This window comes from Opisthorchis viverrini, assembly GCF_000715545.1.
Source record: "Opisthorchis viverrini unplaced genomic scaffold opera_v5_11, whole genome shotgun sequence".
Taxonomy (NCBI): domain Eukaryota; kingdom Metazoa; phylum Platyhelminthes; class Trematoda; order Opisthorchiida; family Opisthorchiidae; genus Opisthorchis; species Opisthorchis viverrini.
Window position 1 is genome coordinate 2,169,245 of NW_008751667.1, and position 15,293 is coordinate 2,184,537.

At 46.4% G+C, this 15,293-nt stretch overlaps 3 protein-coding genes across 3 annotated transcripts in view; 1 reads left to right on the forward strand and 2 right to left on the reverse strand.

The window, feature by feature from the left end:
* Positions 1-668: 668 nt before the first annotated feature.
* Positions 669-15,293, forward strand: part of T265_01077 (hypothetical protein) — a gene marked incomplete at both ends in the record, with an annotated part of 29,499 nt that continues 14,874 nt past the window's right edge. The window contains 3 exons of the mRNA XM_009165020.1: positions 669-778; positions 6,697-6,762; positions 13,582-13,784. Of these exons, the coding sequence (XP_009163284.1) occupies positions 734-778; positions 6,697-6,762; positions 13,582-13,784 (314 nt within the window). The remainder of the gene's footprint in view (positions 779-6,696; positions 6,763-13,581; positions 13,785-15,293) is intronic.
* On the reverse strand, positions 14,292-14,516 carry T265_01076 (hypothetical protein; the record flags this gene model as incomplete). Its single annotated transcript, XM_009165019.1, has 1 exon — positions 14,292-14,516. The coding sequence occupies one exon, from the start codon at positions 14,514-14,516 to the stop codon at positions 14,292-14,294; it is 225 nt and encodes a 74-aa protein (XP_009163283.1).
* Positions 14,955-15,239, reverse strand: T265_01078 (hypothetical protein; the record flags this gene model as incomplete). The annotated part of the gene is made up of 1 exon (XM_009165021.1): positions 14,955-15,239. One exon carries the CDS (start codon positions 15,237-15,239, stop codon positions 14,955-14,957), a length of 285 nt encoding a protein of 94 aa, XP_009163285.1.

Consider the following 15,293-nt stretch of genomic DNA (forward strand, 5'->3'; position numbering starts at 1 on the left):
AGTGTTTCGAGCCAAAGGTTCGCAATTAAATTGTCAACAAATATGTTGCATTTCAGACAGTTGGTATGTAGAAAGACTCCCCATCGAAGGCCGTTCACCATGTACCTAAAACCATTTTCAGAGCAATTTTGGATGCGTTTTCATTTGAAACCTCGTAATGGCAAGTTCTCTTCACAGCGTTTAGAACCTTACGAGTGGTGTCGCACAATTCTTATGGACAAAAGATGCTAAACGAGAGGAGCAGATCGGACCCAGGAAGCTTGAGCTAACGCCTCCATCCTGTGTATCAATCCGGGGAGCACTAAAAAATCCGAGCTAATCAGTGCAAACTACAGTGCCATTTGGTTTGGACATACATACAAAGCGCTCAAGACATCCCAGTGAATGAGGCAAGAAAATACTCACCGGGAGCTTTGTGTTTCGAACTCAAAATCGCAATCCTGACTGTTGCTGCCTAGGCTTGGACAACCTTGCGTTATCTAAGCTTTCACACTTCGCTCCGGTGGTATGGCAGCTAAGCACTGAAACAGTCTTACAACTGAACGAACAACGGACCAATTGACAGAGAAATGCAGTATTCTAACTCACTATTTTCCACCCAGACACAACGGTTTTGGAGAAAATTTCATATGCTGGATAAGAATCAGCCTGACCAGCTAAATGCTGTTCGGCTCTGTCCTATCCTGTCCAATTATATGCAAGGTTTCGGTTTGGTCGGCTGCTTGCAATAACTATGTCGAATTCGGTGATCACGCGTTTGGCTCCGGTGTTTTCCATGGTAAGTCTATAGGTTTGAAGTGCGTAGATGAGAAAATAGCTTCTTAAGACTTGAAATATTTCTCAAAGCAACAGGTCATAATTAAGCTGTAACCATAGCCGAGAATACCAATTTGCTCAGCATTCAACCCACATCCACAACACTGGGACCTCACCGTAAGTACTTGAGTTATGGTAAGCTAACCGTAAGCTTCGGTTGTCCCGCAGCAACCAACGAGCTGGGAGGCATGGTAGCAAGTTGTGCATCCCGTCTGGATGTCGACCTTTCAACTCGGCCACTGGACCCCAGAAAACCAAGTTTCACCAATCAGAAGAGATTGTTCACACTGTGGATGAAACGGTCGATGGATCAATTCATTTGTGTGGCGTAATAAAATGTTTTTCTTCGGCAGGAAATAGTCCATTACCATCTCCAAGTAGCGTTCTCTGACGGCTGATAAGGAGCGCTTAGTGACACTTAGTAGCACACTTGAAAGGGTTCGTCATTAGTATGATCGCATTATAGGCAGGAAAAACACGATCCGCCTTACAGAACCTTATTATGAGGCACCAGGACCTTGGTATAATGACGCAGCGCTACCCCGGATTCCCTAGACCTATATGACGGAAGGGAACAACTGGCATGATGTTATGAAACCCCACATAAGATGATTCCTTCGCATGGCAAAAATACGCCTTAATGTGAATATTGAGCGCGTATACTTATAAAATGGAAAAATTCTGACCTTCCTGTTGACCCGGTAGAACGCCTTGTGTATGTCGAAAATATGTTGCAATATGAACACCCGTCGTCTCCAACAACCAAGTGGAGGCGATAGAGAATGCTTTTGATACTTTACACAACTGTTCTACCAGCTGGTGACTGCTGTTTAACCACTCCAGATGTTGCGTTATGTCTGTGGGTAGGAATCAGCTGCTGCATTAGTGGACTGGACTGCGCTACTGGGCGAAGTACAGTTGAAAAACAACCTTGGCATGATTATATCCTGTGGCTTTCACTCCTAATCTGACCCTTATCGAAAGGCGATGGCCGCATCCCGAGCAGTCTGGGTTGTTCTCAGCTTGTCTGATAATATCCTTTCGTGAACGTCAAACATCCGGCTGATTTTGCAGTACAGACAACCACCACCACCACCAGAGCTGCTGATCATGATGAGCTTCAGCGTTCATGGGCTGTGCGAACGGCCTCGGATAGACGGTTTCTAAGACTGGTCGTGGCTTTTCTCCATTTTCATTCGTCACTAAAGGCACCATCATGCTCTCCACTTTTCGTGGCTTCTAAGGCAACTCAAGTCAGTATTGTTGAGCTACATAGACGTTCTTCAGGTGGCGAACTAAATGCATTTGCATCAACCGACCTCAGCGAAGCTCGAGATAGTTCGTTGATTAGGGCACCGGCTAATAGACCGGAACGTTCGTGGTTTGAACCCAACATCAGCTTCTCGATTGCCCCTGTCTAGGCTTGGGCAACCTGACAGTATCTCCGAAATGGTGCTGGACGATTATGCGATTTGACCGACCTATCTCAGAGAGGAAGCGAATAGATACGCGTGCCCGCACAATACTGTGATCGGAGTCCAGTGGTCTGCTCCGACGTTAGCGAAGTCCTGTGTCGAAGCTCCCCACCGGTAGCTGATTGCCACGTGGTCTGAGTCTACCGCTGGTTTGCAGTTGGTAGCCCCGAAATCACGGCGTGAATGCTTGTTCTGACTAGTAACAAATGATGCTCAGCACCTGACCAAGGAAGTTGCTCCCCGTTTTCTGTGTAGTGAGTGCCAACTCCAAATCGGCCACCAGAATGGGGCCCCTCAGGAAGAAATCGGTTGAACTGGACGTTCACCTGGTCTCCACTCTAGTAAAACGCACTTGGCACTGAGGCTAAGCACAACCCTCACATCGTAACTACCACGAACCGTTGCATTAGGACCACCAAACATCTCAAGAGTAAACTGCAGGAAATCTGGGTTCTCCTCAAGTGGTGTGAGCTGAATGACCGAAGTGGGGTTTTGTATGTCTATCTCGGAGGCACAAAATAGATCGATTGAAAGGGAGAACAAGGTCTGAGCGGTAGCTACTTGTTTTTTAGTTTGACATAGAGTACGCGCTTTGGAGGCTGTAATGCGGGAAAGGTCCCTTACATTCAGTAAATTTTTATTTACATTTATTTTACTGAGACAGAGCTTAGATACGGCGGAGCATTTTACTGATTGTCGGTTGAATGATTTGGGAAGCTTTGGATGACGGATGTATGAGAAGGAGGCTTGGGAGGGATACTTCATCCTGAGCCTTGACTCAAACGTTTGACTCGCAAGACAGTGGAATAGGGTAAAGTGTTGTTTGGAGACTTTCCCTAGCCTCTAAGCTACGGGACACAAGAACCCTTCCTGAAGGCAGTGAGTCAATAGTTTGACTTATTTGGCTATGATCGGCTGGTCTGGCCCTAGGAAGCAGGGTGTAATGCATAACTGTCTGACTGTTAGTGGGACACAACGGGTGCCTTCTACAAGGTGTAAGACTCTGGTTTTCAATTATTTCGATCGTATTGCTTAGTGCGACGGTGGTCGTGATCAACTATTAAGCTATCTGAATGTAAGGTTTTTTAGGATCGACCCTTACCTGTTCTTCCTAGGGCAAGGCAGCATCGCTGCTTCCATAACTACTGATGTGCTGGTCGCCTGAAGGGAACATCTTACTGACTTCACACCCCTATTTCAGTATGCCTCGTAATACGATTTCTTGCAATTCAGGGACCCACCTTCCTTCGTCGGGCTCCTCATCGTTGGCCTTTCCGGCGTGGCTCAACTTGTAGGAACTGAGTTCCAGTCAGTATAGCCCGCGGGACCATCTGGGCCAGGAGCCTTACCGCACTTCAAGATTGATATCTCATACCGTATTTCGGTTGCTGATAGTGCGTTGGTGTCGATGATCCATTCAGATTCGCTGGCTTCCAGTGGTTGTGTTGAAGAGGCCAGCTGAACTGTTGTTTAAAGTGCTCAACCCACCGCTCACGACGATTGAGAGAGCTAATTGCTGCCCCTTCTGTTTCACGTATTGTTTCACTGGCACTTTCTTTTGATCGGTTGGTCGAATCAGTCGAAACAGGGCTCGGTCGTTGCCTGCAGCAAAAGCTATCTGTATCTCCTAGGCCTACGCGATGCACCAACGTTCTCTGACTTTCAAGCTCCCGACTATCTGGTGTTTGAGGGATCTGCGTGCGCCATCGCGGTCGCTCGTTGCTGGTATGACCATTCTGGCAGCAATAAGATCCACTGACCTCGAAGATATGCAGTGTTCATTTAGTTGAGCCAAGTGGCCTGGACAAATAGTTCTGAAAGCTGAGAGCATGCTTCTTTGACTCGCCTCCATGCAACTTCCAAGCAATCTTCGTCATCCACTTGACCGTGTCTCCAGTAGCTTTTTACCCAGATCACCTCGATACTCTTCATCTACTGAAACTTGTCACAGTTGGTGAACGGAGCCGCTCTTCTTTGGCACGCGTAATGCTTACAGAAAGCGAAGTACTAACCGGGCCTGCACGATGGCATGGTCAGAATCAAGCTGCGTACCTCAGAAGGAACCACAATCCTTGACTGAGGCGCTCCATCGGTAACTGATAGCCATATGGTTCAAGTGAGTCCATGACTATCTTGTGGTAGGTGGCCTCCAAGTAACTCGGTGTGAGCGGTTGTGTTGGAAGTTCGTACTGGCCGGGAACAGACGATGATCCGCACACACTGAAGAAGAAGCCGCTCCCCGTTATCCGTACGCTCAGCATCAATTCGAAATCTACCACCACTTAGCAGTGCTTCTTCCGGACTTATCATTCACCTTGGGCATTTGTATCATCCACCAGGATTACTATATCTGTCCTTTCCGACCGAAGCCGTCGTGACAGATCTTGGTGAAACTCGTCTTTCTCAGTCTCGAAACTGCAGTTTGTATCAACAGTCTGTCGTCTGTTGATACGGCAAATGAACACCGTTTGCCACATCGACCTGCACAACTCACGGGCGACTGTTTTCTGGGGTCTAGTCCAGTAAGGTGGTTTTAGCCCTGGGGTTGGGTGCAACTCTCATGCTTTAGATACCACGGGCTATTGCGTCAGGATCACCAGATACCCGAAGAGTGAAATGTGGAACATCTGGGCCCGTCTTAAGTTGCTTGATGAGCTCGACCGACGTGGGATCTTTGATACGTTTTTCGGACATCAACACAGGGAAAGCAAGGTTTCAGCAAGGGATATGTGTTGTCCAATTTGTCACAGAGCACGGGCATTAAAGGCTGCAACGTGGATCAGATCTTTTGAGGTCAACAAGTGGTTATTTTTGTTTGTTTTTCCGGGCCAAGGTTTAGACACGGAATGGTGGCTGGGGGGATTGGCAGATGGGTTGATTGCACTGCAATGCACGGTGGGTTGGGAGGGAATGAGGGGAAAGGCCTGCAAGGGTAGGTGTTCGACAATCGTTGTCTCATAACCATAGCTCATGCGGGTTATTGTCGGCAAATCCATAACGAGCCAACTGGAAAGCAGGTGTTCGGTCATGCAACGTGGACTTACGTCGATGACTTTGTCCTGTACCAGAAGCTGCATTAGTTAGGCCAAGTATTGTGCATGCCGAAAAGTGTAAAGCGTTCAGCTGTGGCTTCCCTTCAGTGTCTAACTACCATGCCACCAGTAGGACTGGGATACTGGTACCTACCATCGTTTTTAGGTGTGGTATCAAGTGGAAATCATGAAAGTCATTTCAATTGGGTGTTGATAGAAGACAATAATAGTTCGGCTTTTGTTAAGCAAAGTGCTAGGTCTCGCCGCACACAGTAGGGTGCTGCAACCGCCAATTCTCCTTACTCTTACTGCGAAGCATCGGAGTTGAACACTGGTGTCATGCTGTCCATGATGGTGACTCATGTGAATTGTTAGAAGATCGGGCCTCTGTCCAGTCCATCAAGGTGGGCTCTGATTAATCGCATGCTCTAGTATCTGTTGAATACCGCCTGCCGGTGACACGTCCAGGTGTCCGAACTCCCAGAACATTGTCGTTGTGAACACTTTAGATACTACTCGTTTCGGTTGTTCAGTACACTGGATGTTCTGCTGAAACCACCAGCTTGGGAGGATCAGACCGAGAACTGAGCTCTGGCTTTACCATTATTTCGGCTGTGACACTGTCGGCTCATAGCTGCTATGCGACCCAAGGGAAGTGATACACCAGGTTCGCCAAGTCTAGACAGGAACAATGGAAGCACCAAGGTTTTAGACGAAGCGCGGATTTTCCATTCGGTTGTTTCGCGTCCTAACCGCTGAGCTATCTGAGTGTAATTAAGTTACGGCGTTATATCTAAGTTCGGTCGTCCGGTGAATCGCGGTTTGTCTTAAGTCATTTCAGACTATTTCAGTCTTGTCACTCATCATTTCGACTGGTGAATTGTTTTCTGTAACTTTCTTGAGAGCTTCCTTTCGTTTGTATGGTTTCTCATTGCTTCTTATGGTGTCCCTCCCAAAATGACCGCAGTCATGTGCTTTTAGAGAAGCTAATGTCGTTTGAGACTCGGTTTTCAACTTCTTCGTAATATGACCGATGACAGCAAGCGCTCACGCTTGCTCGGCTCGTAGGCATGCACAGTTATGTAGACTGGGTACTCTCATAAACATGGGTAGTGCGATTACTGGGTACTGGTTGTTATCACAAACGGCGATTTTCACTGGGATCGCGTGGGTTTTACTGATCATTCCATCAATCACTTCTCCATCCGTGTATTACACAATGAGCATCCACTGGACACCTCTTTTTGTTTTACTCACTAATACAAGTTATTCTTTTTTGGAGTTGTGCGTGTTCTCCCAACGTCCGAGTTTTATGCGCTCGCCAAATACAGTCGATGTGATCCAGTGTTATATGTCATCTTTCCCATTTTTAGGTACGCCATGCGTCAACTGCTGCGGCAACAGCTCCCCGAATGAAAACATTTTCCGTTTACCGATGGGTGCGTTACGTTTTCCGTTGTTTTTGGTTAAGATTTTCGTTTTTATGGTGTTTGCTAGCGTTTATTTACACGATTCCGTTTCGTCACCAGTCGGATTGTGTCCACACACCAACACACCAGTATGCGCTGATGGTGCTGCCTCGACTAGTGACAAAACGTTTGCAACGAAATTGTTAAGGCCAGCGAATAATGCCATCGTCAACTCCATATCATGAGCCATCAACTTATTGTTCTATATCAAGCTAATTCATTACATCCTTTGGGAGGAGGTGCAAGATCATGGGCATTCGAGTCAGGAAGTCCTCGTTCGTTCGTTCTTGTCTAATCAATCGACCAATGCGTCTCCTTCGTCCCTACTCGACTTCCAGAATCCAAAGCTAATGTGATAACCAGTCATACTTTTCTTGTCCTAACACCAACTTTTCGGCTTCAGATCAGTAATAAGCTCCGAAATCTGCGGAAGTGTCTAGTAGCGTTATCAAGCGATCGCCTCGCTAACCAAGACAAACCAACAAAGCCACTGGTCTACTTGATTGGATTTCATCCAATGGTATCGGAACGCCCATCCAATGTTGCTGCAATCCGAGTGTGATGTGAATAATTGCCACTGCTGGAATTCCATTTATAGAGCACATCATGAACTGTTCTTCTAGATCACGTCAGAGTGTTTATGACCGGACGAGAGGCGCTGATCTAAATAAACTTTGATTGTGATTGTTCGATATTCTGACCACATTTTAATGGCACAACCTTTGCACCACCGTGCAGTGTGGGACAGTTAGTCAATTTCTAGATGTCAAGCCATAGTAACACTGGTAAGGGGGAAAGCTCTTCGCCGCGAAGTCGTTTATTAGTAGACACCAAACCGCAGACTACTCGCATGCCCCATCAGTAGTATCCGTCGTTACACCGTTTCAGTCGAAATTTTTGTTGGCTTTTGGTTGGTTATCAACAAAAGGCAAACGGACAAAAAATTTAGATCAATCATAGCGGTCGTTCAGCTGTGACACTCGAAGGAAACATAAGGGCAGAGATACTGCTAGACTGCCTAAACCCAGACAGGAACCGTCAGGATGCCACGGTTGGGTTCTAACCACGGACCTTCCAGTCAGTAAGTTCGTGCCTTAGTCGCTGAGATATCCTGAGCGAACGATGGTCAAGTGTGCCTGCAAAACCGATTGATGACTTCCAGGCCATTTGACCGACTAGATCTTTCAACTGTTCTCCACCATTCTCCTGCTTATCTAACACTTAACACTTGGGGAGATTTTCTGAGTCATATTTCTCTTCCTCCCTCAAAATGAATAAATAAAAAATAATAAAATAAATCGTTCATCTGTAACACCCCTTCGGTGCCTAGCTGCCATGCAACCCGAAGGAGGCACGAGGGCTGGGATACTGCCAGGTTGCCCAAGCCTAGAATACACGATTTAACCCCTATAAATGGCGTTTTCATTCTGCTCTGTCATTGTTTATGGTATGGAGTACCATACAACCAACCGTAGTTATACATTTTCTGGTATTCGCTCTAAATACCCAGGAGTAAGTTTATCTGCCACCTTAATTTCGAACGCTCACGCTGAACCAATCTTTTCAATGTTCATTAAAATTTCTTTCCGATAAATAACTGCGTTGATTTAGTGATTCTTGCAGGTATATGTGAGTTAACTGTCACTTTTCTTGGCTACCTTGGAAGGGTCTTCGTCTCTCTAAACGTAGTCTAAAACTCACTCTGCGGTCAAGTTTTATTTCCATTTCAACGCTTGTCTTCCGTCCTTTGAGTATTTTCTTTTCTGCTTGTTCACAGATATATGTTTGACGACAATGTTTCACCGTCTCCATCCATATCTCACGTCATCAAGGTCTTGTAGTCAGACGCGTACACATACATACACATATCCGAACCCCATAGTCTGTCGTGAATCAGTTTCACGCGGAGTTTTTTTCACGTTTATCAAGAGGAGAGGTTTAGGTATACAAACTATGAATGAAAGATACTTGGGTGACGTCATACTGTTTGGGAGTGGACATGATTTCGAGACATGCAGTTCGAGCTACTAGCGATTAGCTCCAGTAGTTCAAAATTCGTGACGCTATTGAAGATACTGCCTTCGGCGATTAAGCACCGTTTCGATCTCTGCTTGGACCAGCCAAGATTAATGAAGGAATCTAGGATACTGAGGTCCGCATGTGCTCGCTTGTTTCTGTGCTCATTCCATACAAAAATCAATTGGTCCCCAAGCTCTTACCTTTTTTCGCCTGAGTCTCGGCATACTGGAAACAAGGATCATATGGGACCTCACATCGTATGAATGTGCAAAACTTTACCCTAGTCCTTGGTATGGAAGTGCGACGAAAATAGCAATTCATTTGACTAAAAAATAGACAAGAATCCTGTTTATCACGAATACTGGTATCAAGGTTGGCACTCATTATCCACCACATTAGCAACTGAATAAGTGCCGCTACGAGGCAACTGTAGAACGGGTGGAATGCAAGATGAACATCCGACGAATATCAAGGAGATTGCTGTTTCAGGATACGTGATACAAATGGTGATACGGGAACATTTGTGCCGTCTAGACTTAGGGAAACCGCAGGATTGTGGACCGAATAACCTGACGAAACAGTTGGGTTTCTTCGATCAGGCTACTTCACATGGTCTTTTTGGGTGAAGCGTCCGTTTCGGCATCAACGGATGGACAACAGAAGTAGTTTAGTTCAGTCTACGCAATTCATTCTGAAGTTTGTGGATTGGCAAGTGCGTTAGGCGAACAAGTCGTTTAACAGTGTTTCCGCGACTAACATGGCTTAATTTTCTGAGTGCAACTTATACCCACACGCCTCAGTGATCTCCAAAGAGATCCACAAAAGGAGCATACCTCTATTTGTTTTCAGCAAGCTTGCACTACTTGTCGTAAATTTTGGGGGGCTTTCCGCGATAAATCTACGAGGGTATAAGTAGGGATGAACGACGGTCTTTCCGGATTTATCATCAATCGATTTCGTTCAGGGGAGCTATTTTAAGTGATGGAATGATGCCACACAATCTCTGAGTGTTATTCGGCTCAGGCAAGTTCAGGCTTGCTGCGTGAAACGAACGTTGGTACAGTTACGATGTTTTGAACAGTTACCCTGCGGGGAGATTGCTAGAAGATCGCGAGAATTAAGCCTAATATTCTGGTCAATTTTGCGGGAATGAATTAAGTGAGTATGCTGCGCGGAGTATGGGCACACGGACGGCAATATCCTGCTGAGAAACTTGGGAAATGGAGAGAATTTCAGAAAACGATCGTAGGTTGGCTATCGATGCATGTTTAACGCCACTCAAAGAAGGCGAATGAAAAAAAGTCCACGCTTTTGTTTGAAAGGAGCAGTTTACTGTCAGGTATTTGCGGCGCACGCATACTACAAGTCAGAATATCATATTCTGTTATCGATTGTGTGATTGAAATGTTTTTGTTTGGTGGTAGCGTTCGGCTATTGTTAGTGCGACTTGTGAGAATGCTACACGCGGTAACAGCGGGGCAACTTACTGGTAATTCACCTCGGTTTAACCGGAAGAAGCTTCTCTGCGGGAAATTATCTCACCCCACTGCACATTCAAAACAATAGTGCATGTATTTAGATTGACTCTGGGAGCTCAATCCCCAATGGCTTGGTAAAGAAACACCAAAGCTTAATCGGATGTGGCTGAAGTCACAACCCAAATGTCAGTTGACAGGTGCACTACTGAGGTCTTCTGCAGCTCAAGCCTCAAATCTCCGAGTATATAATTACTTGATAGTACCGTTTAAGCGGTCCTTTTGGAAAGCAGGTTCGAGCAGCCTACTGAGTGGCCCTTTTGTGTCAGATGATCAGCAGTCGAACTACTGATGTTTTCGGCTGTGCCAGTGTATACAGGGGCTGGGACGTGTTCCGAACTCCGTTGAAACAAACTTGGTTTGTGTACTAAGTACCTTGCACCATGGACGAGGGTAGAACGAGCGAGTTGGACTGAACTGAAAGTCTATCTTTTAGACGCGAAACGATGGGTGGGCGGGTTTCGATTGTCTAGGCTTGGGCAACCTGGCAGTATCCCACCCTTCATGCATCCTTCGGTTAGCATGGCAACTAGCCACCGAAAGGCTGTTACAGCTGAGCGACTTTTTTGAACACAAAGGCCGCCTCATGTTTGCACTATATTTGATGTGCCACCGTCTGTTTTCAAGCGGAATGTAAGGTTTACAGAAAGCCGGACTGGCTTACCTGATGAGCTCAAACAGGGTCGAAACCGGTAGTAGGCTGTTGAAGAGTTTTCAGCAACCTTACGAAGGGTATTCCGATTTCGACGTCGTTCGTGACCAGGCGATCACAGCTAAAGTTGACAGTCTCGGACAGGGGTGCATTTGCGAATTAAGACCCCACATCAGAAGGAAGCGTCAGACTACTTGCCTCGCGTGGTCTTTCGAAACGGACTTCCTTTGCGTCCTCCGTTTTCTATGACTAGACGGGTATCTTTGATAAATTGTTTATTCTTGGTGCGGATTAAAAGTAGTACTGTTACACCACTATCCAAATTCCATCATTTTAACCACAAAGTAATCAGAGTGCTAACGGTCGTTGTAAAACCTTTGCCAAACGAGATCAAGCTGTGCTGTGTCTGGAAGTGAACCCACCAGAAACTTGTGGAAAGCGATGAAGGAGTCCTAATGCAAAACCGAAGCGCTACATAGGAGGGATATGCGGAATACGAGTTTATAAGGAAACACTGCAGAGCTCCTCAGGTGCAGTGCAGACATTTTTGCTGACGATTTTGGATGAGTCCACTCTGTACCACTGTGATAGTATTCTTTTGTCACCATGTTGATGATGAGTATTCGAATCTGGCGCTAGATTTGGTTGACTATCTATCTAGCGTAGTTCTTCTGACCCATTTCAGCTACTTGCTTGGCCCACACAATATCCGCCACCTGAAGGAGTACCAACACTATAAGACAGCCACTGTAGATTCATTAGCCTGTTCCATGTGAGTATCGGGTAGCTTGGATCACACTAGACTGGCTCGCTGCAACGCGTGATCTCGACCATAATTAGCGAGCTTGAGGTAGCTCAGTGATTAAGGTCCACGGTTCGAACTCTGTATCTCGACTGCTCCTGTCTAGCCTTGGACAACCCGGCCGTATCTCAGTCCTCGATCCACCTGCAGGTGGCATGGCAACTGTTGAACGAAACGGTGTAACGACTGAACGATTATTTTACTTTCATTCTTATGCACTCTAATTGGTGTCAGTACGACTCATTTCCACATGTCTAAGCGCTACTCATCTGCGGGAAGCATTCGACTGCATTACTGCTCCCTCCCAGATCTATGGTGTCGAGAAAAGTTAAAACCAAAAGTGACCATATTATGACCACTAAGAGGAAAGTGTTCATTATTTTCCGGAGAGTTTGGAAATGGTTCTTCCCGGTACAAAGTATGCATCGTTATAGAGGTCTGCAACTGAATTACAAACTCGTACATACCCCTGACTAATTCCAAGGCCTGCTTGAAATCTGTTGAATTTTCTGCCGTTTCTTCCTTTTAACCAGAAGCTAGATCATCACTTCACTTACTGTTTGCCGATGTATTGCATTGACCTACTGAAGCATCATTATTTACCCTCCCCCACTGCAGCTGCACACTAGATGAGACCATGTCTGTGAGCGGGGGGCGCGATGGCTCAAGTGATTTGACCGGAAGGTCCGTGGTTCGAACCCGACCTCTGCCTCTCGACTTCCCCTGTCTAGGCAACCTGGTAGTATCCCATCCCTCATGCTTCCTTCGGGTGGCATGGCAGTTAGGCGTCGGAAGGGTATTACAGGCGGATGGTTTCTTTATGTCTGTGAGCGTAAACTATAAGCTAAAATGCCGCTTGGCTGTGGGTGAATTTAGCCCATGGGTTGCAATTTATTGTCCGTTGGTTGGGTTGGAGGGGGTTGTTTTCATATCACAGGATTTTCTACAGAATTCCATCCAAATTGTCCAAATTTGAGAGTTATCCACCGTCAAAAGTATCCTGCTGATGCTGTATTCTCTTTTTCATTCAAAGAGGACAATGCATCTATTAGTGCACAGGTGATAGTCGTAATACAAATCAGAAGGTGTATGTGCACTAATAGAAGCTTTTAGTATGGTGGACAGTGGAGGGTTGCAACTCGTATAAAAATAAATACAATGCGAAATGGGAGCAAGTCAGAAAGGAACTTATCGTATGTGAGAGTCCCTTGGTGAAAGTCCGGACGGCGGTAACGCGTTTTCTCCGCAGTTTGGCCGCTACATGTGTCCCATGGTTGTCCGTAGACTTGGAGTGCTTGGGCCGACTCCTTGCTCCCTGCGCGCGCGCGAGTCTGTGTCCTGACTAGGTTCGGTTTCCCTTAATGTAGGTCCCAGTGCGTTTACGTGGGCTCGTCGGCACATGAGTGGTTGCTACGCTGACTAGGCGGTGCAGACAATAGCTGTCTGATGAGTCAGCTTAGTGTGACGTGTTTATGAGTATGAGAAAAAAGACAAGCCTCGCGATCCAGTGAGCGACTGTGAGTTGAACGGTCAAGTATGTGGGTGACTGGGTCACTACACATCTCACCAGCTGCGCATTACATTTATCACACATCAACCCGTAGCTACGTGATTGCCTTCTGTGCATTGGGCAAGCCAGTCAGTGTGACTCGAATAACAAGAGAACCAAAGTTGCAGCTGGGGATATTTGTAGCCACAAGTTTCACCGATGCTCATTATTAGGACCATTTTGTGCCTCAGGTAGCTCATGTGAAACGTTTTTTGTCTCATTCTGTTTCTAGAACCCAGACAAACCCGGGGAGAAGCCATACATGAAGGATTATAAAATCGACCTGAACGAATGTGGACCCATGGTCCTTGATGCGCTGATAAAGATTAAAAATGAACAAGATCCCACGCTCACTTTTCGTCGTTCGTGCCGCGAAGGCATTTGTGGTTCGTGTGCCATGAACATCGCCGGTCGTAACCATTTGGCTTGTTTGTGGTGAGTTTTTTTTTCCGGGCAATTGTACAGTTCTGTTTTCATTTTGGTGTTGGGTCACTTTTTTGTGCTGCATCTCGTCATGGATGCCACTCAGCTTCATCATCATAGGAAGCGTACGCAATACACCTTCCTTGTTACATTGGGATGCTTGGAACCTAACTACTCTGCCGTGAGAGTATGTACCCCTTGTCAATTGAAGGACTACTCAGTAGCTTGCTGGCACAACATTTTGGAAAGGGAGTTTCAACGTTTTCCACGAAAATATTATAAAGATAACGATTTTCGTGTAAAAATGAACTAGAGAGATTGCGCAATGGCTGTAAGGATAAACTTAATCGGTCGAAACAGTCACTGATTCATAACAAATCCATCGACCGGCTTTCCGCTCCGGGTTGCCTATTTTCAACGCTCCACGTAATTTCTTACCCCTTTCCTTCTGCTAAGCACCACTTTTTCCCTCGAGTTTACACTCACATTGGGTTAGGGGTTCTTATCGCATCTTCCTAGTTAGCCTTCCGTACGCTTTATACCGACCGTATCCGGTGTGGGGCGCGGGTCACTAAGAACGTGATCCACTGTGACCTTACGAGCCTGAATGACAAGGCCGATCAGTATGCAATGTTCCGCAGCAGACAGAACAGTCAGCTTCGACCGTCCCACGGCGGTAATTTCGTTGCGATTAGAAAACGTGAGGTGAATTCTGGTTCCGATCAAAATAATCCCCTTGGTCATTCGGTCATTGGCATTAGACTTAAACGAGTGAACATACAACCAGTGTTACGCTGCGAAAGCCCGTTTGAGAAATATACCTACCTGGATAGGCACATTCGACCAACTTCCTGCAAGGAATTTTTGTGGCAATGTCGTCTATTTAGTAAAACAACTCCTCATAATTATGGAAAATGGAAAGACTTCGTCCTAATGTTGACCTCTTTATGCCATTTTTAACCCTAACTCTTTTCCCCACACCCACACTAATTGGGTTTGCGCAGCACATTCACTTGAACAATACTATAAAAGAGATTTAGCCGAAATTCAGTTGAGTATTCTAGTCGTGGATACTGCTGCTTTCACTCTTCAGTCTATGTTCTAAGCTGTGAGGCTCGTGATTGCGCGTATTGGCTGGTTCACCGCGCCATGTTGCAAAATTATCTCTGTCCATCACTGCTGCTAGCTGACAAGAGATCCGGGTGATACCGTCGTTCCGGTGCTCGCGGACGTGTCAGTCCATCGCCGTGACCTGAGCAGACGGGCCGCTGATTGGTCAGTTGGCCACAGCGGCACAAGCACGGACGCTCGACGAATCGCGCTTGTGCCGACCAGACCAATAATGGGCCTGCATACGACACTGCTGCTCTTGACATTTGGCGGAATGGCAAACGCACCGGAGGTTGGAACTGCCTCACCAGAGGGTGAACCTTCTGCACCGGAGGGTAGAGACTCTCGGATCGTCATATTTCCCATCGACGGTAGCGTACATAGTGAGCGCGCACTCAGTTGGTATTTGGA